The sequence below is a fragment of the Cnephaeus nilssonii genome (genome assembly GCF_951640355.1).
Source record: "Cnephaeus nilssonii genome assembly, chromosome: 2".
NCBI lineage: Eukaryota > Metazoa > Chordata > Mammalia > Chiroptera > Vespertilionidae > Cnephaeus > Cnephaeus nilssonii.
The window spans coordinates 6603141-6627716 of NC_137073.1; the positions used below are offsets into that span (position 1 = coordinate 6603141).

At 55.0% G+C, this 24576-nt stretch overlaps 1 protein-coding gene across 1 annotated transcript; it reads right to left on the bottom strand.

Moving 5' to 3' along the window:
• Window positions 1-31: 31 nt before the first annotated feature.
• On the bottom strand, window positions 32-16018 carry ERN2 (endoplasmic reticulum to nucleus signaling 2; the record flags this gene model as incomplete). Its single annotated transcript, XM_079789149.1, has 22 exons — window positions 32-277; window positions 363-430; window positions 509-632; window positions 1084-1211; window positions 1289-1436; window positions 2565-2764; window positions 2840-2939; window positions 3017-3206; window positions 3325-3409; window positions 5994-6156; window positions 6395-6550; window positions 8006-8127; window positions 8241-8388; window positions 8473-8551; window positions 9743-10007; window positions 10880-10981; window positions 11290-11397; window positions 11536-11608; window positions 13586-13658; window positions 13904-13937; window positions 14300-14405; window positions 15917-16018. 22 exons carry the CDS (start codon window positions 16016-16018, stop codon window positions 32-34), a joined length of 2820 nt encoding a protein of 939 aa, XP_079645275.1.
• Between the last annotated feature and the right edge of the window lie 8558 nt (window positions 16019-24576).

The following is a 24576-nucleotide window of genomic DNA, read 5'->3' on the forward strand; positions in this document are numbered from 1 at the left end:
TCTGCAGGAATTTTCCCACGTGAGGCCAGCCTCAGCCCAGGCCTGGCTCCTCGGCCGGCCGGCCTCCGCTCCCAGCAGCTCCTGGGCATGGCTCCCTGGTTCCGGGGGCCGGCGGGTAGTAGGGCAAGAAGAGGCTCTCGGAGGCGCAGCTCCTCATGGCGTGGTGCGTGTGGAGGAGCAGGCGCGGGAAGCGGTCTGTGAAGTACTGGACAAAGCTGTCGGGGACCTGGCCGAGCGCCTGCCGGACCTCACCCGGGAGCTCCCTGTAGTGGTGCTTCTGCAGGGTGAGAGCAGGGCCTGGCTCAGCGGAAGCGGAGACCAAGCCTTTCCAGGAGCCAGGCCCACCCCAGCCCCAGACGCACCTTGTTCCTCATGGCGCGGAGCAGGTCTCGCACTGAAGTCCCCTTATAGGACCGGAACCTTCGCAGATCTGTGGGCGGGGAAGTCTGGGCTAAGCGGTCCCCATTGGGCTCCCCATCCAGTCCCCCCCCTCGTGCCCCGCCTCTACCTGTCTGCAGCGGCACTGTGATGTGCCTGTGCCAGTTGCCCCGGACCACAGCGGAGCCTCCTGCCTCCAGCGCCGTCACCAGGGGCCCCTGTTCGGACTCCTTCTCCAGCCAGTCACTGACGTCCTAGGGCCCATAGAGCTCCTGAGCCTGGGACCAGCTTCCGAGGCCTCAGGGCCAGGAGCCCGCCCTCCTGTTGTCCCACCAGGTCGTCACCAACCCAGGGTGGGCACTGTTCTCCATCTCACAGGGGCAAACGGGCTCAGGGACAGTGCTTTGCTCAGGGTCGTGCCCGATGGAATGGGCTACCTGGGCACAGGTTCAGCACGAGTGACCTCTAGGGCTGAAAGGAGCAGGTGTGCTCTCTCACAAGGGGCGGCATGGGGGGGGCGGAGTGACGAGTGGACTGGAGCGCCAAGATGGCAACGGTTAGGAGTTTGCTCCATCTTGGTTTAGGTAAGGAGCCGGGCTGCCTAGCGCAGGTAGACAAGTCCCTGTTCTCAGCCACTCTGGCCTCCCCTTGTTGCTCAGGACCCACCCTTGGGACTTGCTAGCCCATCCCCAAGGTCCCCCTGACCTGGAAGAACTGGAGCTGCTTGGCTCTGCTCCAAAAGAAGGGGTGTGCCAGCACCTGCCCAGCAGAGGGGCGCGCCTGCGGCCGAGGGCTCAGCATGGCCTCCACCAGGCTCCGGGCAGCCACCTTGTCTGTGGGGGGAGGGGTGGCTTTAGGCCCCCAGCCTCATGCCCTGTTCCCTCCCTTTGCTGGGCCAGGGCCCTCTCACCATGGGCCTCTTCCTCCAGGTGAGCCAGACAGGGAGCGCCTGCGAGGATGTTGGCCTGGCGATAAAGACTCTCTCCAAAGGGGTGGCTGCCGCTGGAGAGCACGTAGTAGAACACGCAGCCTGCAGAGAAGATGTCCACCGCGCTGGTCTGGGCCGGAGGAAGGGGCGTTAAGGAGGAAGTCCGCCCGGAACTCTGCCTGGCTAACCTCCCCCAGGGGCGTCTGGCTCAGAGAACTCAGGGATGCTTCTGAGAGGCAGCCCCGCAGCCCTAGGTCCCTCCCCTCTGCACCACTGAAGGGTCCCATGGTTTTCACCCCAAATCTTTGCCCCTACTGAGCTTCTAGCTCGGGTTTCCTGGCGCCATTCCTGCACATCTAGCAGGGAGCATCGGGAAGTGGAGCCAGCCAGGCACGTGGCAGGAGGCGGAGGTGAGGACTGATGGGGGGCGGGGGGGGCTGTCCACAGCCGCCCTGCACTGAGCTCTGCTGGTTGCCTCCAGAGGCAGAGCTCTCACTTCCCAAGAGGCTCCAGAACTCCAGAAGTGAAAATGTTGGCCACTGATTAATTAAAAAGCGGAAGGACCTGACAGGCTCCTAACCGTGCCTCTGTCCTTGGGCCTGCAGGTGGCCCCTCTATCTTTCTCTAGACCTCAGTGGTGGGAGCAGCTTTGCCTAGCGACTCCTCTTGTGCCGCTGTCATCCATGCCCATGTCTGTCACTTCCACACAAACCTGGGGCCCCAAACTTGCATGTCTCTAGGGTCAGGCACTGCGCTTCAACTATGTTCGCTCATCTGATGCTCCCCGGCCTCCACCCAGCGCTTCCCTACACTGGCTGCATGTGAAAACCCTGGCCTTGCCCCAGCGGATCGGGCTGGGTCACTGGATGTGGGGCCGGGCAGCTGACTCGTCTAAGTTCCCCGGTGATTCTGCAGCGCAGGGGAGAGGTAAAACCATTCTAGCTCCGATTTTAACCTCGGCACTATTGACACTTAGGGCCTGATAATTTTTATGGGGCGTGGTCAAAGGATATTTAGCAGCATCCTTGGTCTTTACCTACCAGATGCCAGTAACACCCCTCTACCCACCACGTGTGGTTACCAAAAATATCTCCTGACATTACCCAGGGCCCCTGGGTGGTGGCATAGTCCCTGGTTGAGAACCACTGCTCTAGGTAGGAAAGGATGAATGAGCCCCCTTTACAGATGAAGAAGCAAGCTCCAGCTCACACAGTGTGATGTGGAGCCTGGGCAGGAGGCCAGGTGATGGAGGACTCACCGGGCTGTCGGGGGGCGGGAGCTGCAGGAGCTCAGGTGCCATCCAGCCCTCTGTGCCGGGGACACCTGAGCGCAGGCTGAAGCTACAGCGGCCGGCTGCCAGCTTCTTGCACAGGCCGAAGTCGGAGAGGACCACCCTGCCTCGGCCCTGGCTCTCAGGCCCCGTGATGAGCACGTTGGTTGGCTTCAGGTCCCGGTGTACTGTGAGAGCGGGAGGCACTGAGCGCAGGTGGGGAAGGCAGGGGGGGAGATGGGGAGCGAGGGGTGGGTGGGTACCTATGTGTAGAGAATGCAGGTGGGCCAGGCCAGACATGAGGTGCTGCAGCGCTGTCTCCGGCTCCAGGCCCCAGCAGTCCAGCTCTGGGTTTTCCACGTACTGAGGAGCAGAAGGGCAAGGTCACTGCGGCCAGGACCCTCCGGCCCTCACCCACACCGCCCTGCACCCAGCCTCACCTCCTGCAGGGAGGCAGGGCAGAGCTCCAGGGCGATGTAGTAGAACTGGGGTCCCCGCTCTGTACAGAAGTAGCGGAGCACGTTGGGGTGCCTGTCTGACTCTTGCAGCAGCTGGACCTCCCGCCGCACCAGGCCAAAGCATTCACGAAGGAGTCGCTTGACAGCCACTGCCCGCCCCTCAAACTGTCCCCTGGTAGGTGGGGGAATGGAGGTTCAGAGAGGGCAAAGGTTAGGACAGCTCTCCAAGGGACCATGCGGGAAGAGCTGTGAGAGCCACGTCTCCAGCCTGGCTCCTGGCCGCCACTCACCGGAAAACGAAAGTCCCGCCTGCCCCGCGGCCCAGCACATCCTTGGGGTTAAAGGAGATCTTCCCCACCACAGTGAGCTGCTCAGCTAGGGGAGAGGAGGGCGGGGTCTCAGGGAGCCACCACTGCCCAGCCCAGCCCTGCCCTGCCTTCACCTTTCTTCCCCCTTCCATGCCCAGCCTGGTGCCAGACCGCGCAGGCCCCAGGCCTGGTGCTGCACGCACTGTGTGTGCGCTTGGGCAAGTCACTTAACTGTGGGACCTTGGTTTTCTCATCCGCAAAGCAGCACAGACCCGGCACCTGCTCCGCAGCGGGCACAGTCCCCAGCACTCCCTCTTCTCTTCCAGCGGCGGCTCTGCTCCTTGGCCCAGCTGGCCTACCCGTGGGCCTGCGTGTGCAGCCCTCCTTCCAGCTTCCAGCGTGTGCACCTGCTTTCCCTCATCTCTGAACCTTTGCCGGTGCTGTGGGTGCCACCCGGCCACTCCGCTCCACTCCCCGCGGCTCTCTCGGGGAATTCATCTTATCCTGGGGCCAGAGCTTAGCCATCTCTTTAGGGCACTCACTATCCCCCCACACCTGAGGCGTGCCCCTGTGTGTCACACTGCCTAGCAGCTGCTGTCTGCTCTAGGCTCCGCCTAGCAGTCATGAGAATGCCAAAGTAAAGAGTTTGGAGGCACTTTCAACAAGAGAAGTGAAGGCATTGCTGTTTTCCAAATGTATGTAATAGAGGAAATCCAGTATTACATAGAGTGTCTCCAGGGAGTACAACAGGCTCCCTCTGGGTGTTTTGTGTTCTTAGATGCTTGCACTGAATGACTGCGATCACTTTGATTATTTTTTATAGTGGGTAAAAAAGTAGGTGTTTTATATGACAAGGTGTCCTGGCTGAGCCAGGGCTGGGGTTCAGCATCCTCCCGCCTCTGAGGATGCCTGGTGATGTGACGTGTAAGTACTTGAGAGGACGCCTGGGGCGGAATGGACATCCTGTCAGTGACTGGGGCCTAATGGGCTGTGGTGGTGAGAGCAACAGGACAGTACAGGGCCATCGGACGAGAACCACCTGGGGTGTCTAGGGAAAGACTGCTCAGGTCCAAAGGACCAAGGAGATGAGTGTGTCGGGGTGCAGTGGAGCTCCCCAGAGCCTGTAAGGGCTCGGTGCGGGACCTCCTAAAAGAGGTGACCCCTGAGGAAGGATAGCTGTTCCCTCTCCGCAGAGGAAGGTGAACACGTAGGTATAAGTTGGGAGCAGCATCGAGCCACGTGTCGGTTGGACTTCAGCCTGAGTTTAGGCTCCACGGCATGAGGCTGTGGTTTGAGCGGTGACCAGGAGGTGCCAGTAGCAGTTTGTGCGAAGGACTGAAGGACAGCCCCGCCCAGAGCCAAAGAAGAAGTAGCCTGAACTGGTAGAAGGAGACCAGTGAGAGCACGGGGAAGGCCCAAGGGCAGTCTGTGTACCAGAGGAGGCTTGAAGGGACTGTTTATAGGAGCAAATTGAGAAAAAGAGAATGTTTAGAAAATAAAAAGCTCTGAAGAGGGGAAATGGTACCAAATGGTATCTAGGTAATTTACTGTCACTGTTACCAAATATGATATTATTTTAGCACACATATTAATACCATCACCTCTGTATGATTTTAAATAGTTTGTGTGTGTGTGTGTGTGTGTGTGTGTGTGTGTGTGTGTGTGTATGTGTTTTAGCCCTAGCTGATTTGGCTCAGTGGACAGAGCATTGGCCTGTGTACTGAAGGGTCCTGGATTCGATTCCAGTCAAGGGCACATGCCCGGGTTGTGGGCTCGATCCCCAGCAGGGGGCATGCAGGAGGCAGCCAATCAATGATTCTTTCTCATCATTGATGTTTCTATCTCTCTCCCTCTCCCTTCCTCTCTGAAATAAATAAAAATATATTTTAAAAAGACAAATTAAAAAATAAAATTTTTTTTAAAGAATAATTTTTTATTGATTTTTAGGGAGAGAGGAAGAGAAAGGGAGAGAGAGAGAGAAACATCATTTGGCTTCCTCCTGCATGGCCCCTACCAGAGATTGAGCCACAACCCAGGCATGTGCCCTGACTGGGAATCAAATCGATCACCTTTTGGTGCACAGGACGATGCTTCAATCAACTGAACCACCCGGCCAGGGCTGATTTAAAAAAATTTAATCCGCACCTGAGGATATGTTTTTATTGATTTGAAAGAAAGAGAGATACAGGAGAGAGAGAGAGAGAGAGAGAGAGAGAGAGAGAGAGAGAGAAGCTACCTCCTGTACAAGCCCCAACTGGGGATTGAAACCAGAATCTAGGTATGTACCCTGACTGGGAATCGGACCTGCAACCTATTGGTGCAGGGGACAACACTCTAACCAACTGAGCCACCCTGCCGGGCACCTCTGTGTGATTTAATAATGATGGGGTGGTCTCTCCCAATGAGGTGATGTCACTAGGTGTTATCATTTCCATGTGACAGATGGTGCTGGGTCCACACCCAGTTCTGTCTGACCCAGAATCTCTGACGATAATAAAAAAGAACGGCAAACCTTTCTAGAGTGCTCAGCTACATAGCAGGCACTATTCAAACTATCTCCCTAACTCATTCAGGCTCAGCGACTCCACTAGTGGCTCCTAACAAACCGACTCTCTGTCCTTGACAAGCCCTTTCCTGTCACTTAAGCTCACCTTCAGGGTCTTCCAGTGGCTGGGTTTGCTCCGAGGGGCTTTGTAGCCTCTTCTGGTCCTGAGGGGTGGTCCCGGGGAGCTGGGGCAGAGCACCCTGTGAGGTGGGAGGGGGGCCCGCAGGTGCCAGGAGGGCCTGCTGCTGCTTCTCCGCCAGCTGCTGCTGCTGAAACATAGGGCGCAGGAGGGCTCAGCCCTGCTAGGCCCTGCCCGTGGGGGTCCCAGCAGCTGTGCCCGAGTTGCCCTGCACCGGACTACGGACATAGACAGCACAGTAACAGGGGCTCGGGCGCCGCTGGGAGGAAGGCAGGGGCAGAATCGGAGTGCTGAGTGTCTTGGAAAGGAGGGGCAGAGCTCTCCCCGGGCTCCCCTACGACAGACCCAAGGTTGGGTGGTAGGCTTACCTGCCTCATGAAGAAGAGAATCCACCCTCCCAGGAGGACTGCAGTGAGGCTGGCCACCAGCAGGTCTTGGGGTCCCAGTCCTAGATACAGGTCTGCGGTGTTCTCTTCAGGGTGCAGCTCCAGGTCCCAAGGTTCCTCCCGACTCAGACTCAGGAGCTGGGAACACATGCGCTTTCACTCAGCACCTGCTGTCACTGGGAAACCCTTTGTCACCAGTACAGGGCTGGGTTTGGTTTAAGGGGCAGTGAGTGAGTGGCCCGTGTGGTGGGGGACAGGGCGCTCTCCGTGGTGCTGAAGGGGCAGCGATGAGTGCCCGCACGGTGTAGAGCGGGCGCTCTCCGTGGTCCTGAAGCATCAGGGTGCCCCAAACCTAGCTGGTGACCAGCATCTCCTGGGTGTCACTAAAAAATAGATAGTTTTGAGGCAACACAAAAAATGTAGATATCAATCTCCAGAGATTCTTAATTCATGGGGCTGGAGTGGGCATCCAGCGATTCTAATGAGCAACCAGACTTGAGAATTATTGTTCCAGGTCATGGCTGTTCCTTCTTTAAAAAATTTTTTTAAAAATTGATTTCATAGTCTGGCTGGCGTGGCTCAGTGGTTGAGCGTCCACCTATGAACCAGGAATTCTCTGGTTTGATTCCAGTCATGGCATATGCCCGGGTTGTGAGCTTGATCCCCAGTGGGGGGAGTGCAGGAGGCAGCTGATCAATGATTCTCTCTCATCATTGATGGTTTTTTTCTCTCTCTCTCCCTCTCCCTTCCTCTCGGAAATTAATAAAAAATAAATAAAATTGATTTCATAGAGGGAGAGGGAGAGAGAGAGAGACAGAGACATCAATGATGAGAGAATCATTAATTGGCTGCCTCCTGCAGGCCCCACACTGGAAATCAAGCCCCCAACCCAGGCATGTGCTCCGACTGGGAATCAAACCTTGATCTTGTTCATAGGTCACCACTCAACCACTGAGCCATGCTGGCCGGGCATGGCTGTTCCTTCTAACCCTGAACTACTAGTGATTTTTGTCCAATTCTCTCCTAGGAGAGCATGCTTTCATAGGTTTTCTGTTTTAACTTTCTCACTTGATAACCATTTTGTAACTTTTACACTGAAAAAGAGTAAAGAAAACTGTGACCCATGTTTCACAGTTTAGATGACCAATATCTTTTTGACACATCTAACAACAAAAATAGTTTTCCTTTTGGGAAATTGTGTGAGGTCAATTGGCCCACTCCAAATGTTATTCATAGAAGGCTGAGGGAAATGTCCTATAGCTGCCCACTCACCTGCCAAGTCTCCCTCCAAGCCCTCTGCCCTTTTATGTGTTTATTTTTTTGGTTAATCATCACCTGAGGATATTTTTCCATTTATTTTTAGAGTGAGTGGAAGGGAGGGGGACAGACAGAGAGAAAAACATAGATGTGAGAGAGACACATTGATTCGTTGCCTCCAGGACATGCCCTGACTGGGGCCAGGGACCAAACCTGCAACCAAGTTATGTGCCCAGTTATGACTGGAATCGAACCTGGGACCCTTCAGTCCGTGGGTTAACACTCTATCAAACCAGCCAACCCAGCCAGGGTGCCCTCTGCCCTTTTAGCACTGACCTCCAATAATAGGGCTGGGGCCTGCAGGCTCTTGGAGGGTCTAGTTTCAGCAGTTCTACTCCCGGGGGTGGGATGGACTCTCAGCATGGTGGTGTGCAGGACTGGGGGTGGCTCATGGTGTCCTAAAGGGCAGGGGAAAGTCCGTGGGCTGAAGGTGACCTCAGTCTTCCAGATCAGAAGCCAGGATCACTTCCTTCATTGTCATCGATCCCAAATTTGAGCTAGGGAATCTCACCAATGAGCAGCCACTGGCTAGGGAGGGCCACACTGCCTGAGGGGTATCGGACAGCCGTGCTAGGTGAGCCCTCTCGCTCTCCTGAGACCTGAAGTGTCACCTCATCTGTGGTGGGGCCATCCATGGAGGCCAGGGTCAGTCCACGAGGCTGCGGCAGAAGATGGAGAGTCATGAGTGAGGGGGCTCTCCTGCTCCAGCCCCTCTTTCCAGCCCCTCAGAGACCCCTTCTCACCACTAAGGCCACCCCTGTGTGAACCAGTGCTTTGGAAACATAGAAGCCGGCTTCGTCCTTCCCTATATACAGCGTCATCCTGGTGGGGGAGAGGAGGGGGAGAGGGATGAGTAATGGCTGTGGTGTTTCAGTTGCACCATGTTCTTGTATTGTCCCCTCCCACGTCAGTTCTGGTCTTGGCCATGGGACTTGCTTGGGACAGTGAGACCATCGCCAATGTGATACAAGTAGAGGCTTTAGAAGTGCTTGTGTAAAGGGGCTTGTCCTCACGTGTGTTCTTTGGAACCCCAAGTCCACCATGGAGGAAGCCCAGGCTAGCCTGACGAGGTCAGAGAGACCTTATCTGACACCCTCTAAGCAATAGCCCATCCACTATGAGACAGGTGAGTGAGACCATCCTAGGGCATCCAGACTCAGCCAAGCCACCAGCTGACCGCACACATTAACTAAATCCTCCCAGACCCGAACACCAGCCAGCTGACGCACAGAAGCTTGAAAAGTAGTAAATGTTTGTTGTTTTGAAGCGCCCCCCCCCCTTTTCCTATTTATCCTTTAGGTTTCTTCTATTTAGATGCCCTTTCCTCCAGGAAGTGTCCCGCCACTCCCTCCTGCCCCCATCTCAATGTAGGTGCTCTTCCCGCACATCCCCGTGGCAAACCTACTCTATTATCCCACCCTCTAGCACACCACAATTGCCTCTTCACACACCTGTCTCCTCTACTAGACTCTAAGATTTCTGCAGGTAGGAACACTGACAGCATTACTGTATTCCCAGAGCCTAACAAGTGACTGGTACACAGTAAGTGCTCAGTTAGTATTTGCAGAACAAACTGAATGAGAGGATAATCCTTGATTTTCCCAGCCTGTCTCTCGGCTCCCTAAGATGGGGACTCTAAGGCTCTGAGTGCTTTAAGGCAGGGTGACGGTTAGTCTCAAACAACCAATAAGGCACAGCACCTGCCAAGCAGAACAGGTGCCCGCTGCAGCACTGGAGTGGAGACCGGGAGGCCCCTCCTCGGCCAGATCTGACCCTGTCACTTGCTGAACAGTGGGGCTATCTGGGGGTCCTGGAACACACAAGGGGTGATGAGGGCACTAGTTATTTATTAATAGCCAAACTGGCTGGTCAATAGCCAGCTTGAAATAGTTTGACCCCTAGTTCAACTGTACTGGTATGTCATGGTCAGACCTCATGCCTGTCCATTGGGCCTGGGCTACAATCCTTCCAGAGGGTCCTCCCCAGTCCCAGTCCCCAGGCATGAGCACCTACAGCAGCTGGATGTCCAAGACAGAGAAGTGGGTGGCTGTGTTCTGGGGGCGGGAGGCAGGCAGTCGGATGTGGCCCCAGCGGAGGGCTAGGAAGTGCAGGGTGTCCCGCGCCAGTGTGAGATGGGGTAGCTGGTGCAGGCTGTCCTGGTGCCAGGTGTAGATGCCCATCACAGGCACACCCAAGTCTTGTGTCCACAGCACTGCCCCGCTTCCTGGGTCCACCGTTAGCAGCAGGCCCATCCCACAGGATGCCAGGTGGCTCATGTCTGCCAAGAAAGATGGAGATGTGCTCAGGGAGCTCTGACGGAGGCACCTCAGAGCCTCTTGGGCTGGGGAGCTGCGCTGGGGGTGGACCATCAGGAGGGTCACTCAGGTGTGGAGCTCAGATGAGATCACCTGGAGGGTTGCAGGACATGGGAAGGTCAGTCATTTCACTGGGGGCACTTTGATCCCTTGGGTCAACTGGGAGCTGTGTAGAATGTAGGGGTCAGTCAAGGTCATCTGAAGGTGACTCGTGTTGCTTGACAGAGATCACTTAGGATGTGGAGCAGTCAGTCACTCATGCTCTGACTGATGACCACTTAGGATGAGTAACAGGGTGACTTGGAGGCATGTGGGTCGCTTGGGTATCACTTGGAGTGTGAAGGAGGTCAGTCAGGGCCCTGGGGGTGCCACTTGTGATGTGTCAGTGTCATCATCTCTCATGTGAAGTGATGGAGTCAGGGAACCAGGGGGTGCCAAGGGGCACCTGTGCGGTAAATCAGCAAGTCTGGTTGGACAGTCATAATATCAAGAAGGTGGTCAGGGTTATCTGGGGAAAGGTCACTCAGGGTCATCTTTCAGGGGTCATTCAACATTGGGGGTCACTTAGGACACTTGGGGACTGCTCAGGATGTGTGGATTGCTTGGAGTCACCCAGGATGTAGGGAGACCTGGTTTGGCTCAGTTGGAGTATGGAGGAGTGAAGATGTCAGGGCTGCTCAGGGTACAGGAGGGTCATGCTGGGTGTTGAGGGGGTCATTCAGTGTGTGGGGTCCCTGAAGTGGTCAAATGGGTAAAAATGTGGTGAGCTTGGTCATGGATGCCACTCAGGGATCCCTGAGTTGGGGACACTGCTCCAGAGAAAGGTGGCACTCACATTTCCCAGGGGAGTCGTCCATGGGGGGTGCTGAGTAGCGGCGGTAGGTGGTGTTCCAGCGCTGGCCGGGGGCCTGGGGGTCCTGCATGGTGACCGTGTACTCTGAGGATGCCCCGAAGCAAGGTTACCAGGCATGCCCGCCTGATGCTCCTCCCATGCCCACCTCAGCGGGTCTCATCTTGTGGGGGTGGGGCTTCTGAGCACCCAGCCTGGGGTAGAGGCTGGGGCATCCCAGGAACCAGGTCTATCTTGGTTGCTGCTCTATCTCCAGCTCTTTGTTCAGTGAAATATTCGTTGACTGACAAATTGACAGACTGGCCCAACTCAACTTGGATAGCAATTGCCAGGCCTGGATAGAGCAAAAGTGGGGGGGCTGTCCGGGGCTGGGGAGCAGCTGGGGCCTGACTCACGCGTGCGGCCGATGTAGAGGCGGGGCGTAGAGGTGCCTTCTGTGGTCAGTGTCATCTGTGTCTCCCCTGACTCAGGGTCCACCACAAACCAGGCGTCCTGCTTTCGGCCTGTGGAGGCGGAGAGTGTGCCAGCCCTCAAGATGGCCGGGAGAGGGTTCCTCCTGTGCCCCGCTGGCCCGTCAGGACCCAGGTCCCCGTCCCTGGTGCCGGGCCGGCCCCACAGGCTGGGGCTGGAGAGCTGCTTACCCGTGTAGAAGACGCCATCGGAGCTGCGGCACGGGGAGGCGTGGACCAGCTCGGGGATGGTGAACGGCAGTTTCTGAGGAGGGAAACATTCCAGGGAGGAGTGAGAGCGGAAGAACTCACACAGCCTCTCCTAGTGGTTATTATTGTTTCATTTCCCAGAGAGGCTAGTAGCTGGGCTCTGCCTTTGAGAAGCAGGGGAACGGCTGTGGATTTACGGACACCGAGAGACACGGCAACCACCTGGGCCGGTGCCTCTGGCGGGGACCCTGGGCAGGAAACACTGAGACACTTGGCAGAACTAATAAGCGCTGCGAATAGGTGATGCTATGCACCATTGTAAACTTCCTGGCGTCAGTCATTTACACGCAGGCTACGTGGGAAAAAGGCCTTGTTCTCAGAAATACACAACGACGCTTTAGAAGTAAAGGGCATAGTGCCTGCAACTCGCTCTTGAAAGGTTCAGAAAAAGGCATTTTGTATGAAAAAATGCAATATTCTCAGCATTCTATCTATTAATCTATTTATCATCTACCGAGAGAGAACAATAAAGCAAATATGATGTTAAAATTAATGAATCTGGGTGAAGGGAATAAAGAATTTCTTTGTACTATTCTTGCATTTTTTTCTTCTAGTTGAAATTATATCAAAATGAGAAGTTACACACACAGAAAAAGCTCAAAACTGCATATACAGCGCTGTTGCCAGACGTGTCCCAGAGACACAGTCCTACGGGAAGAGAACTGGGCTCCTGGGCATAGAGGACCACCAAGAGGCCCTCACCACCTGGACGGGGAAGGCCCTGTTCCTGAAGGGACTGAGGGCACCTGCTGCGGATGCGGGAAGTTCATTCATTCACTCATTCATTCATTCAAGCCACCGGATGCCAGGATGTCAGGCTGCGTGCGGTAGCCCCTCCAGCCACTCGAGTCTCCAGGATGGTACAATGTGCAGACCCCAACCCCCCTAGTAAGCAAGAAAGACAAGAAAGAGGGCGCTGTGGGATGAGGCTGGAGAAGGGAGAAGGGAGCGTCTGCTGGGTGAGGCTGGAGAAGGGAGAAGGGAGAAGGGAGCGTGCGCTGGGTGAGGCTGGAGAAGGGAGAAGGGAGAAGGGAGTGTGTGCTGGGTGAGGCTGGAGAAGGGAGAAGGGAGAAGGGAGCGTGCGCTGGGTGAGGCTGGAGAAGGGAGAAGGGAGCGTGTGCTGGGTGAGGCTGGAGAAGGGAGAAGGGAGCGTGCGCTGGGTGAGGCTGGAGAAGGGAGAAGGGAGCGTGTGCTGGGTGAGGCTGGAGAAGGGAGAAGGGAGCGTGCGCTGGGTGAGGCTGGAGAAGGGAGAAGGGAGAAGGGAGCGTGCGCTGGGTGAGGCTGGAGAAGGGAGAAGGGAGCGTGCGCTGGGTGAGGCTGGAGAAGGGAGAAGGGAGCGTGCGCTGGGTGAGGCTGGAGAAGGGAGAAGGGAGCGTGTGCTGGGTGAGGCTGGAGAAGGGAGAAGGGAGCGTGCGCTGGGTGAGGCTGGAGAAGGGAGAAGGGAGCATCTGCTGGGTGAGGCTGGAGAAGGGAGAAGGGAGCGTGCGCTGGGTGAGGCTGGAGAAGGGAGAAGGGAGCGTGCGCTGGGTGAGGCTGGAGAAGGGAGAAGGGAGAAGGGAGCGTGCGCTGGGTGAGGCTGGAGAAGGGAGAAGGGAGCGTGCGCTGGGTGAGGCTGGAGAAGGGAGAAGGGAGCGTGCGCTGGGTGAGGCTGGAGAAGGGAGAAGGGAGCGTCTGCTGGGTGAGGCTGGAGAAGGGAGAAGGGAGCGTGCGCTGGGTGAGGCTGGAGAAGGGAGAAGGGAGCATCTGCTGGGTGAGGCTGGAGAAGGGAGAAGGGAGCGTGCGCTGGGTGAGGCTGGAGAAGGGAGAAGGGAGCGTGCGCTGGGTGAGGCTGTACACCTTCCCGTTGTGTGCCGAGCCCTGGCATCCTCTGGAGAACACTCAGATTCCAGCCAGACTGTTGCTCTGCCCCCTCAGTGCTCTGCCTAACAAACGCCCCGGGCTCTCCCACCTCCAAGGACGGAAGGAAACACACCATCAATCCCTGCTGTTTCTGGGTCCCCAAGGTGTACAGGCTGCCATCAGCTGGGTCTGAGAGAAAGGCCGTTCTGTGAGCAGAGAGGAATGGGGGCGGGGGGAGGGGGTTGGATGCACGTGTCCTGGTTTCATAAAGACGCCCTTTCCCTCCAACTTCCTAGCGAGTAGGAGCCACCCCTTGCAGGACGCACCACAGAGCTCTGGGCCCAGTGCTCCCTTACGTCTATCATGCACCCCCACCCCCATCCACACTCCCTCCAGACACCACAGCCATCTCCCAGAAGCCCCCTCCTTAAAAGGCTGCAGGTTCACTTACTCTGTGACGTACATTGGCCCTTGGATGATGGGATCTGCAGGGACAGGGACGGGGAGCATGAGTTGCCCCCTCCGGACTCCCACCAACAATCATAGCGCCTACTCACTGGGTGCTTGCCGAGTGCCAGGCCCAGCCCAAGCATGTGACATGCGTGTACTGTAATCTCCCTGAGAGCTCTGCGAGGGAGGGCCGTTACCCTTGGCTTCATTCTACAGTGAGGACCTTGATGTTCAGAGCGGCAGAGTGACTCTCCCAAGGCCACACAGCTGCTAAGTGGCGAAGCTGCTGCAGACACTGGCTTGTGGGATTCTAGACCCATGTTCTTACCCTCCATGTCATAGTGACACCACTCTAACGCGGGGTCCAAGGAGGAAGGAGTGACCGGCCCTTGCTCACCATCCCTCAGTGTCCACTTCACGTCCCCTGTCTGCTTGCTGAGTGCGTGGAGGCTCCCGTCCAAGGTGGACACAAGCAGGAGGCTCTCCGGCCCGAGGGTCTGGACCTGCAGTGGGAAACAAAGTCACCCTCTGGGAGGCCTGGGGCCGTCCCTTGCTCTTGCCCCAGGCAGGGCTGGCTGTGACTCCTTGGTCCCCTGGAGACAGAGGGAGAAGGAAGGATGACTGGGGAAGCTGCTGGCTCCGCCCATTGATCTCCTTGACCCTGGAGAGGGACCCATTACAGCGGAGCCCAGACCTCCCAGCTCCCGCTGTGTCCAAAGTGCCTCCCCGCCCCCACCCAGTTCCTTCTGGGTTCCCCAAAGGAGAAGGAAGACCTTTACATCGAAGGCACTGCGGCTGGTCCTTAGGCCTGGGAGGCCAGGCTGTGCTCTCACCTTTGTGAGGTGAGGGAGACGCGCAGGAAGGTAAGGCATGGGCCGCGCAGGTAGCTAACGGCAGGACTGGGACTGGAACCACCATCTCGGACATCCCAGCACAGGTCTCTTTCTCCTTGGCCACACCGTCTGCCTCTCCGGAGGAGGGCCCCTTCCTTCCTCCCCAGGCCAGCTCAGCGCTTTGGGTGCCAGGCTGCGGCCCCCCCAATCGAGGCTGGGGTGCTGGGGAGGCTGGAGCCGCTTTTCCACCTGGCCCTGCTGGGCCAGCTCCGGCTCCCGCCCCTCCTTGGACAAACAGGGTGAGGCTGAGCTCCGGCAGCAGCCCTCACATCCGGGTGGCCCGCCACCCCGGCAGAGCCACGTCCGCCCCAGGACCCTGGGTCTGGGTGGAGAGTCAGGGAGCTGCCGCCCTCCGGTCTGCCACCTGCACCGCGTGGGAGGAGCCGCGGAGCCCTGGCTCACAGAGGACTGTTGTTTGACCGCAATCGCATTTAAAATTAGTTTTTAAATTAACTGCCAATTAAAATACTGGAAAGGTTTTACTTAAAATCTGGATCTCTGATTTTTCACATTTTCCTGGAAACACCAGATGTCAGCGCACTGGGCTCACATTCCCACTTGGCAGCCCTGGGGTGGACTCAGCGCTGGCGCTGGGCGTGGGGCGCCCACTGGCGGGTCCGTTACCTTCCCGGGGCTCCAGGCCGGAGAGCTCAGCGCCGGCGCCGCCCCGCCCGGGTCCGGGCTGGGCCTCCTGCCCCCGAGGCTTTTCTGGGCGCCTCCCTCCCGGCCTGCGCCCCCTCCCCTCGGGCGGGCTCCCCGGTCCTCAGCCCGGCCGTTCTGGGGGAGGGAGGCACGTGTGGCCCCGGTAATGGCTGTAACACTGGGCACGGGCGCATTTCTCCGAGGACCCTTCGGTTGCCCCATTTCCCGAGGCAAAGCCAGCGCCCGCGCCCACCCGTCCGCAGTCCGCACCGGAGCTGGGCAGGCGGGGTGTTGGGTCCCCCGCGCCTTTCCACGCCGGCAACTCCCCCAAACGGAGAGGTTTTCACTCGCAGGGACCCACGGGGTCACCGGGCCGAGGAGGGCGAGGCGCCCTGCCGCCCCGCGGCTCCAGCCCCCGCGCCCCCCGCGCCCCCCGCGCCCACGGACCTGACCTGGGAGGCGGCGGCGCCCCTTCTCACCTGCCGCGCCGCCGTCCCCAGCAGCGCCGCCAGCGGGAGCCAGAGCCGGAGCCCGAGCCGCAGCCCCAGCCGCCCGCCCGCCCCGCCGGCCGCGCTCGCCATGGCCGGGCAGCAGCTCGGCCGGTCCCCGCGCGCCTCCCGGCGACAGCGCGGCCGCTCAGCCCGGAGACTCCGCCCCGGCGGCCCGCTGGGTGCGCGGGGCTGGCGCACCCCTCCCGCCGCCCCTCCCGCCACCCGCCGGCCCCGGCCCCTCGCGAGGCCAGCGCGGGCTCCCGGGAGGCAGCCCCGCCAGCACGGCCGAGCGCCGCGCACGCAGCTCCAGCTCACCCCGCGGTGCCCCAGCGAACACCCGAACACGGGGCGCAGGACTGCAGGTCGGGGTCGCGGCCGGCCCTCGGGGCGCGCTCTGCGAGGGCGTGGCCTCTGCGGGGGGTGCCCGGCCGGCGGGGCCGACTCCCGCACTCATTCAGTCGGAGCTGCCCCGCAGACCGGCTGGTCCCCCGCGGGGGGCGCTGCACGGCCGGCCTCGCGGCTGCAGACCCACCGGCTGGCCCAGGGGTCCAATCGGCTGTCGGTTCGCCTGCCGCTTCTCCCTCATCCGGTATAAAATCCTGGCCGATCTGAGGCCAGAAGCCTGGCTCTGCCGCCTTCGTCTCGCCCCCCGTGTCCCCCTCGGCCCTCCGCACCTCACGCACAGCCGGGACCCCCGCCAGCCGGCTCAGAGCCTCCCCTCCGCCTGGTGACAGAGCCTCTGCAGTGACGGACCCCCACCCGGACCTCCTCACAGCTCCGAAGGGCTTTGCCTTCCCACCCGCAGCCGCCATCCCTTCATCCTCCCTGTACCGGCCCCTGACCTGAAGGACACTGCTTCCGCCCCGCACTCTGCCCACCCTTCCAGCCCCTTCCTGGTGCTTGTCCAGCGCAGCCCTCCCAACTGACCCCCGACAGCATCCCCGTCCCAAGCTGGGTTTCCTAGAAGCAGAGCCCAGGGGACTGTGGGGGAGTGGGAGGGAGAGGAGAAAGAAGCCAGCGGCATGGGGGCTCGGCTGGAGGGACCTTCAGCCTCTCCCACAGGGAGTCCCGCAGGCCAGCTTTGGTGCTCCGGGCCTGCCAGCCTGGGCTGCTGGCCGCTCCCAGGGGCTGGCTATGGTCTCCCAGGTACGGCAGCTTCCAGTGGCTGAGCCCTTAGTAACCACGCTCAGCAATTGGGGGCGGGGTGCCGGGGTCTCTAGAGGGGAGGTGGCAGGCTATGACCAGTGTCCGCTATGACTGGTGATCTCAGTTTCCTCGCTCTGCCTCCAACCCAACTAAATCCTGTTCTGGAAAGATGATACCAACCATCTTTTGTTCCTATTCCAGAGCCCGTTGGCTGGGCACCCACGGATCCTCCACCTGCCCTCGGCGCAGCAACCCCTCCTCATGTTCCCAGAGACCTTAGGGATTGCTGCTCCAAACTCATGGCAACACTCACATGCTCACCTGCATTTTTATTTGTTCTTCTTTTTTTAAAACATATTTTTATTGATTTCAGAGAGAAAGGGAGAAGAAGAGAGAGATAGAAACATCAATGATGAGAGAGAATCATCTATAAGTTGCCTCCTGCACCGCCCCCCCCCCCGCCCCCTGGAATCGAACCAGCGACCTCTTGGTGCATGGGATGAGGCTCAACCAACTGAGCCACACTGGCCGGGCTTGTGGGTATTTTCTTAAGCAGCACAAAAGATGTAGAAGCTATAAAAGAAAAAAAATATATATTTGTAACATCCTATATAATCCTATATAATAAAAGCCTAATATGCTAAGTGTCCAGTTGGCCATTCAACCAATCAAAGCGTCATATGCTAATGATATGCTAAGGCCGCTCAACTGCTCACTATGATGTGCACTGACCACCAGGGGACAGACACTCTGACCAGTAGGTTAGCTTGCTGCTGGGGTCCGGCCGATTGGGACTGAGCGAGATGGGCTGGACATGCCCTGGAGCCTTCCCACACTTCCTCCCCAGCTGGCCAACTTCCCATGTCTCTCCCAACCCCTATCATGCACCAGTGGGGTCCCTTGGCCTGGCCTGCACCCTCTTGCAATCTGGGCTGAGGGACACCCCCCCCCCCCCGAGTGCACAAATTTCGTGCACTGGGCCTCTAGTAAAAGCATAATATGCTAAGTGTCCGACGGATTTGTTGACCATTTGGTCAATCACTGGACCAGTTGCTATGACATGCACTGACCACCAGATGGCAGACCCTCCAACCGGTAGGTTAACTTGCTGCTGGGGTCAGGCTGATAGGGACTGGGCGAGAGGGCTGGATATGTCCTGGAGCCCTCCTGTGGTCCCTCCGGGGCTGGCCGGCCCCCATTGCCCTGATCAGGAGTGGGCGAGACGCCCCGATTGGCCCCGATCTCAGGCCAGGCCGAGGGACCCCACCATGCACGAATCCGTGCACCGGGCCTCCAGTATAGAAAAAAAAAAACATTAGAAGGGCAAAAGATACCATAAATAAACACATGATTAGAAAAATATGAGCAACATAGAAGATAAAGATTAACACATACACACTGCTTGTATAAATCGACAAGAAAAAAAACAACCTCAAAATATGCAAAGGCTATGAGTAGGCACTTACATCAGAACCACTTTAACCATTCAAAAACGCATTCAAAATCACTAGCAGTCAGGGAAATGGTTAAATAAAAATTTTAAAAGTAACAAATACTTAAAAAGTAACATATGACATTATGCCCATATATTGGCAAACATTAAAAAGAAGGTTGCGTGATGGCAGGTGCTGATAACTGTGGAAGCTGACTTGTGAGTATTAGGGGGCTCATCATACTGTTTTATCTACTTTCAAATGCATAGGAATGTCCACAAGAAACAGGAAAAGCACCTCAAGCACACAGAAGAAGGCCACGCCCACTGCCGCCAGGGCTTGACGAAGAGCACGCTGTCCCATGGGGCTGGCGGAAATGTAAATTTTCACAGACTTTTTAGAATGCAATCTGGAAACAATTGTTTAAAATAAAAATGCAAGACCCATTTGACCTGGAAAACTCCCATAGAAAAATATTTTTACATAAAATGTGTATATATATATATATATATATATATATATATATATATATATATATTTAAAATGCTTATAATGGCCCTAGCTGGTTTGGCTCAGTGGATAGAGCATTGGCCTGCTGACTGAAGGGTCCCGGGTTCGATTCCAGTCAAGGGCACATGCCCAGGTTGCAGGCTTGAACCCCAGCGGGGGTGTGTGCAGGATGATTCTCTCTCATCATTGATGTTTCTGTCTCTCTCTCCCTCTCCCTTCCTCTCTAAAATCAATAAAAATGCGTGTAATGGTGACAGTATAAGGGTGCTATGGCAGCACTGTTCCTAGAAACAGAGCAAGCACCCCTCCACGGAGAAACTGCTCACCTCTTTACAGAACCCTGCGCTCGAGGCAGCCGCTACAAACAGCAGTGTGTTCATTCGCTGGAAAGATGCTCCAGGACTTACAACTGAGTAAGAATTGCAAGCTGCAGACATCATAGGAATCTACTGTTTTGGACAATGAACTCACTTTATTCCAAAGGAAAGGGGCCTGAACTTGTCACCATGAAGATTCCAAGTAGCGCCTGTCGGAAAGCTCGTGCTTTAGTTATGTGTGGGTGACCGTTATTGTAGGAGCCATTTCTGTAAAGCCATAGAGATGCAGATTATTTTATATGAGTATGGATAAAAACACAGAAGCAATATATCGATTTGTTAGCAAATGTTTTGTGGTAGACTGGAGGGGATATGGTATATTAATGAAGGAGTAAAATCAGCAAAAAAAAAAAAAAGTTTTTAAAAAAGCTGTTAAAAAACACACCTCACGGCTCTGTCCCATTTATGTAAAAGTCGCTGTGCACACCACGTGCTGTGAGAGTCCTTAGCCAAGTGCAGTAGCTAGGTACCATGCACAGCAACTGCAGCCCCCGTGTCCCACACCCCACCAGTCTGAGCATTCAGCCCGCCAGAAAGCCTTCACAGCTCCATCCTCCGAGTGTCAAGTAGGGTTGCTGAAAAAATATAAGGCCCTCTCCTTGCGTTACATACACTGAGTGGCCAGATTATTATGATCTCTGAACACATAATAATCTGGCCACTCAGTGTATATATATATATATATATATATATATATATATATATATATATATACACATACTAGAGGCCCGGTGCACGGAATTCGTGCATGGGGGGGTGTCCCTCAGCTCACCCTGCACCCTCTCCAATCTGGGACCCCTCGAGGGATGTCCGACTGCCCGTTTAGGCCTGATCCCACCGGGATCGGGTCTAAATGGGCAGTCGGACATCCCTCTCACAATCCAGGACTGCTGGCTCCCAACTGCTCACCTGCCTGCCTTCCTGATTGCCCCTAACTGCTTCTGCCTGCCAGCCTGATCACCCCCTAACCACTCCCATGCCAGCCTGATTGATGTCTAACTGCTCCCCTGCCAGCCTGTTTGCCCCCAACTTCCCTCCTCTGCCGGCCTGGTCACCCCTAACTGCCCTCCCATGCTGGCCTGATCGCCCCCAACTGCCTTCCCTTGCAGGCTTGGTCCCTTCCAACTGCTATGCCCTGCTGGCCATCTTATTTTATAGGATATACACTGAGTGGCCAGATTATTATGTGTTCAGAGATCATTGTAATCTGGCCACTCAGTGTACATTACCTTCCTTAATCCATGAACTAACTTGCCAGGAGGGTTTCTTTGCTCCGGTTCCACAGATGACCCAAGTAAGTTTCACAGCGGTCAGTTCACCCACGTTAACAAAGTGGACAAGTTCTTGCAAACAAAGTCAGTGAAGTGGCAGATTCAGACCTGGCTCTGCTTGGCCGGCGCGGCTGTGAGCGTAACCTCCGTTCCTGCCGCCTGTGCTTGTGTGTGGAGCACCTGGTCCAGGGAGAGGAGCCCGTGCGGCCGCTGGGCCGGTCAGGGCCTGGGCAGAAGCGGTCTGCACTGCAAGGAGACAGCCAGCTCCGGGCAGAGCACGCCCAGGTCCCAGGCCCCGGCCCCAGCTGGGTCCTCTGCCCAAACGGGGTCCTGTACGCCCCCCCCCCCCTCCTCCCTGGGCGCCAGGAACCCGCAGGCTCTGTTGGAGGAGGGCGAGTCAGCTCCGACAGCGTTTGGGGGCGTGTCCTGCGGGTCTGCCTCCAGTGGGCACACTTGGAAGGCAGGGTGAGGGTGCCCGGGGTGCCCACAGAGCAGGCACACTCACCCCTGGCTTTGGGTCAGGGATTGGTTATCACGGAGGCGCCGGGAAGAGGGGGCTGGTGACCGGAGGCGCCAGGAGGCTCGCGTCTCTCCCGACCCGGGCGCGTGTTGCAGGCGCACACTTTGCCTGTATTTCACTGGTGTGCGGGGGTCGCTTCGCGAGCGCCCATCATTACATTTTCCGGAAGTTTGTGAGCTGTCAGTTCATTACGGCCGCCATTAAAAATTAAATCACATAAACTTACAATTAAATATGTTACATCTAAAACAAAAATAATAAATACTCCTGATTATTTTTCTGTTCTCTCTGCCCTGGAGGTCATGTACATCTGTGGTATCTGTACGTGGAACACTACAGAGTGGTGCTACCATGCTTCACGTCCCAATCCCATGCTCAGTGACATCACATTAGCCGCTGACGTCAGCCATGGTGGGATATTTACACCATGGAAATCAGCAGGCACTGTAGATCAGGGCTGGATTTGTTATCTTGTTGATTGCCTAGATTTAAAGCGATGAAGAAAATATTAATAATGCAGATTAAACTTAAAAGTGTGTTTTATCTGTGAATGGCAGAACAAATCAAGGAAACAGTCTTCCAGTATTCAAAACCTCTTATCTGATTCAGCCAAGAAGTTGCTCGTATCACTGAAGAATGAGTGAAGTTCTGAAACGTGGTTTTGCATTCCTCTTCCTAGTTGTTAATGTAAACAAAAATACCAACCACCCGAGCATGTCAGATCTGTGTTTAGAGAGCAGGTTGTTCAAAATGTACCCACACGTGCAGCCCGTGCGGCTCAATGGTTGAGCGTTGACCTATGTACGAACCAGGAGGTCACCGTTGGATTCCCTGTCAGGGCACATACCTGGGCTGTGAGCTCAATCCCCAGTGGGGGACCTGCAGGAGGCAGCCTATCAGTGATTCTCTCTCATCTTTGATGTTTCTGTCTCTCCCTCTCCCTTCCTCTCTGAAATCAATACAAAAATATATTTTAAAAAATATACCCACACACCACTGGGTATATGTATTTCAATAAAAGGTTAAAAACAAATAGAGAAGCAGGCCAATGGACATATGGTCAAAATAGGATGGCTTCCTGCACAACAGTTTGTTTAAATTTTTAAAATATATATTTTTTTGTTGATAGAATTACAGATATCTCTCATTCCCCCCCCTCGCAGCCAGGACACCCCCCCAGGTAGTTTTGATTAATTTTTGTAATAAAATATATTGTAATAGAAACCTTATTCCCCAAACACAATCCTTTCCACATCAGCTTCAGGCTTACTGAGCAACTATGCTGTTGTGTAGTGTCTATTTGTGTACAGGCACTGTGATTCCCACCACTATTTTCCAGCCGCAGTGAGTGTGTGTTTGTGTATGTGTGTGTATATGTGTGCGTGTGTGGGGTGTGTATTCATGTGTATATGTATACGAGTGCATGTGTATTGTGTATATGTTATGTATGCATGGTTATGTGTGTGTGCATATATGTGTATGTGTGGGCATATGTGTGAGTGTGTATGTGTATGCATGGTTATATGTGAGTGTTTTATGTAGAATAATTTGGTTCTAGCTGGATCTTTGATAAAAATCTTTGCCTCTGAATTCATATTTCCTCATTAAAATCCTAAGCAAGTCTAGAAGGTCAAGGAGTGGCCACAAAACCTGCTGACAGCAGGGGGCAGTAAAGTGCAGCAATTAAGCATGTGGGCTTTGCCACTAGCTGGCTTTGCCACAGGCTTCAACCAGGTAGTTCCATGCATTTGTGATCACACACCTCTTCCAATGAGAAAGTTTCATTGGTAAATTATATTCATAATTTCTGTCCTAATATTATAGGTGTACATGTTATAAAATATAACAAAATTGAAATTAAAAATAGAGAAAAATGGTGAAATTAAAAACTATTGAGGTGTAATTGACAAAATGCACATATTAAAAGTGCTCAATTTGATGTTTTTAAAAAATATACCATATTTTCCGGCGTATAAGACTACTGGGCGTATAGAATATTTTCCTGGGTTAAAAAGTCGTCTTATACGCCGGAAAATACGGTATACATTTTTATTTATTTTAGAGAGTAAGGGAATGGGAGAGAGAAATAGAAACATCAATGATGAGAGAATCATTGATCGGCTGCCGCCTGCACTCCCCACACTGGGAATCAAGCCCACAACCCGGGCATGTGCCCTGACCAGGAATCAACCGTGACCTCCAGGATCATAGGTTGACACTCAACCACTGAGCCATGCTGGCCGGGCACAACTTAATGTTTTGATATATGCATACACCCATGAAACCACCACACAATCAAGATTGTGAACATAACCGCCATGCCCAGAAGTTTCCCAGTGTGCCTTTGTAATTGCTCCTTCCCGCCATTCCTGCTCCTCTGTCCACCATCAGCCATGAGCTGCTTTCTTTCACTATGAATTGATTTATATTTTGTGGAGTTTTATATAAATGGCATCATACAGTTTAAACTCTTTTTTGAGGGGGTCTGGCTTTCACTCAGCATCATTGTTTTGAGTTTCAAGATAATTATGGGTTAAAGCATTACAGATGGGACATTAGTCATGCACTGCATAATGATGTTCTGGTGAATGATGATCATATATGATGGTGGTCTCATGAGATTATAATGGGGCTGAAAATTTTCTACTGCCTAGTGTCATCCTAGCTGCCCTAGGGCCAACACATGACTGTTTTGGGCGGGTCTCAGTCTATTGGTAGCAATGCCCTCTGCTGGGAATGCCTGTTTCCCACAGACATCTTCCCTTTCCAAACCAACGTTGCAACTGGATTGACCCTTGTGCTTCTTATCACAATTGCAAAACACCCTTCAGCAAAAACCCTTAGGAAACTTCAACAGGAAAGAGTTTATTACTTACAGGCCCTTGACCCCAATAAAAACAGAACCCCAGGCCTGAGCACGCTCTCTCTACCTGGGACCTCGCGGGGGTCTTGTATGTTCCAGGGCATCATACCACTGAGGGGGTCTTGTATGTTCCAGGGCATCATAACTGACCACTTGTTTTTTCTCTTGCCTGTTTTAAATGCTCTCTTAGGTTTTACATGCACTCTTTACTGGTGCATGTAAAACCTAAGAGAGCATTTAAAACAGGCAAGAGAAAAAACAAGTGGTCAGTTATCAAAATCAACCAAGATGTGAAACGAAGGAGCCTCAGTGTGGGGAGGCGGCCTGGCTCCTTGTCTGGTCCTGTGGCAGCCACTGTGTTTATTTGAGACAGCCTTCAACTGTCTGAAAGTCCCCTCCAGTGCTATTGCCCATCCTGGGCCGTGTCCTCCCTCCCACCTTCCAGGTAACCTCTTTGACCAGTTTCTTAGGTATCTTCCAGATTTTCTTATGCAAATTATATATATACTAGTGGCCAAGTGCATGAAA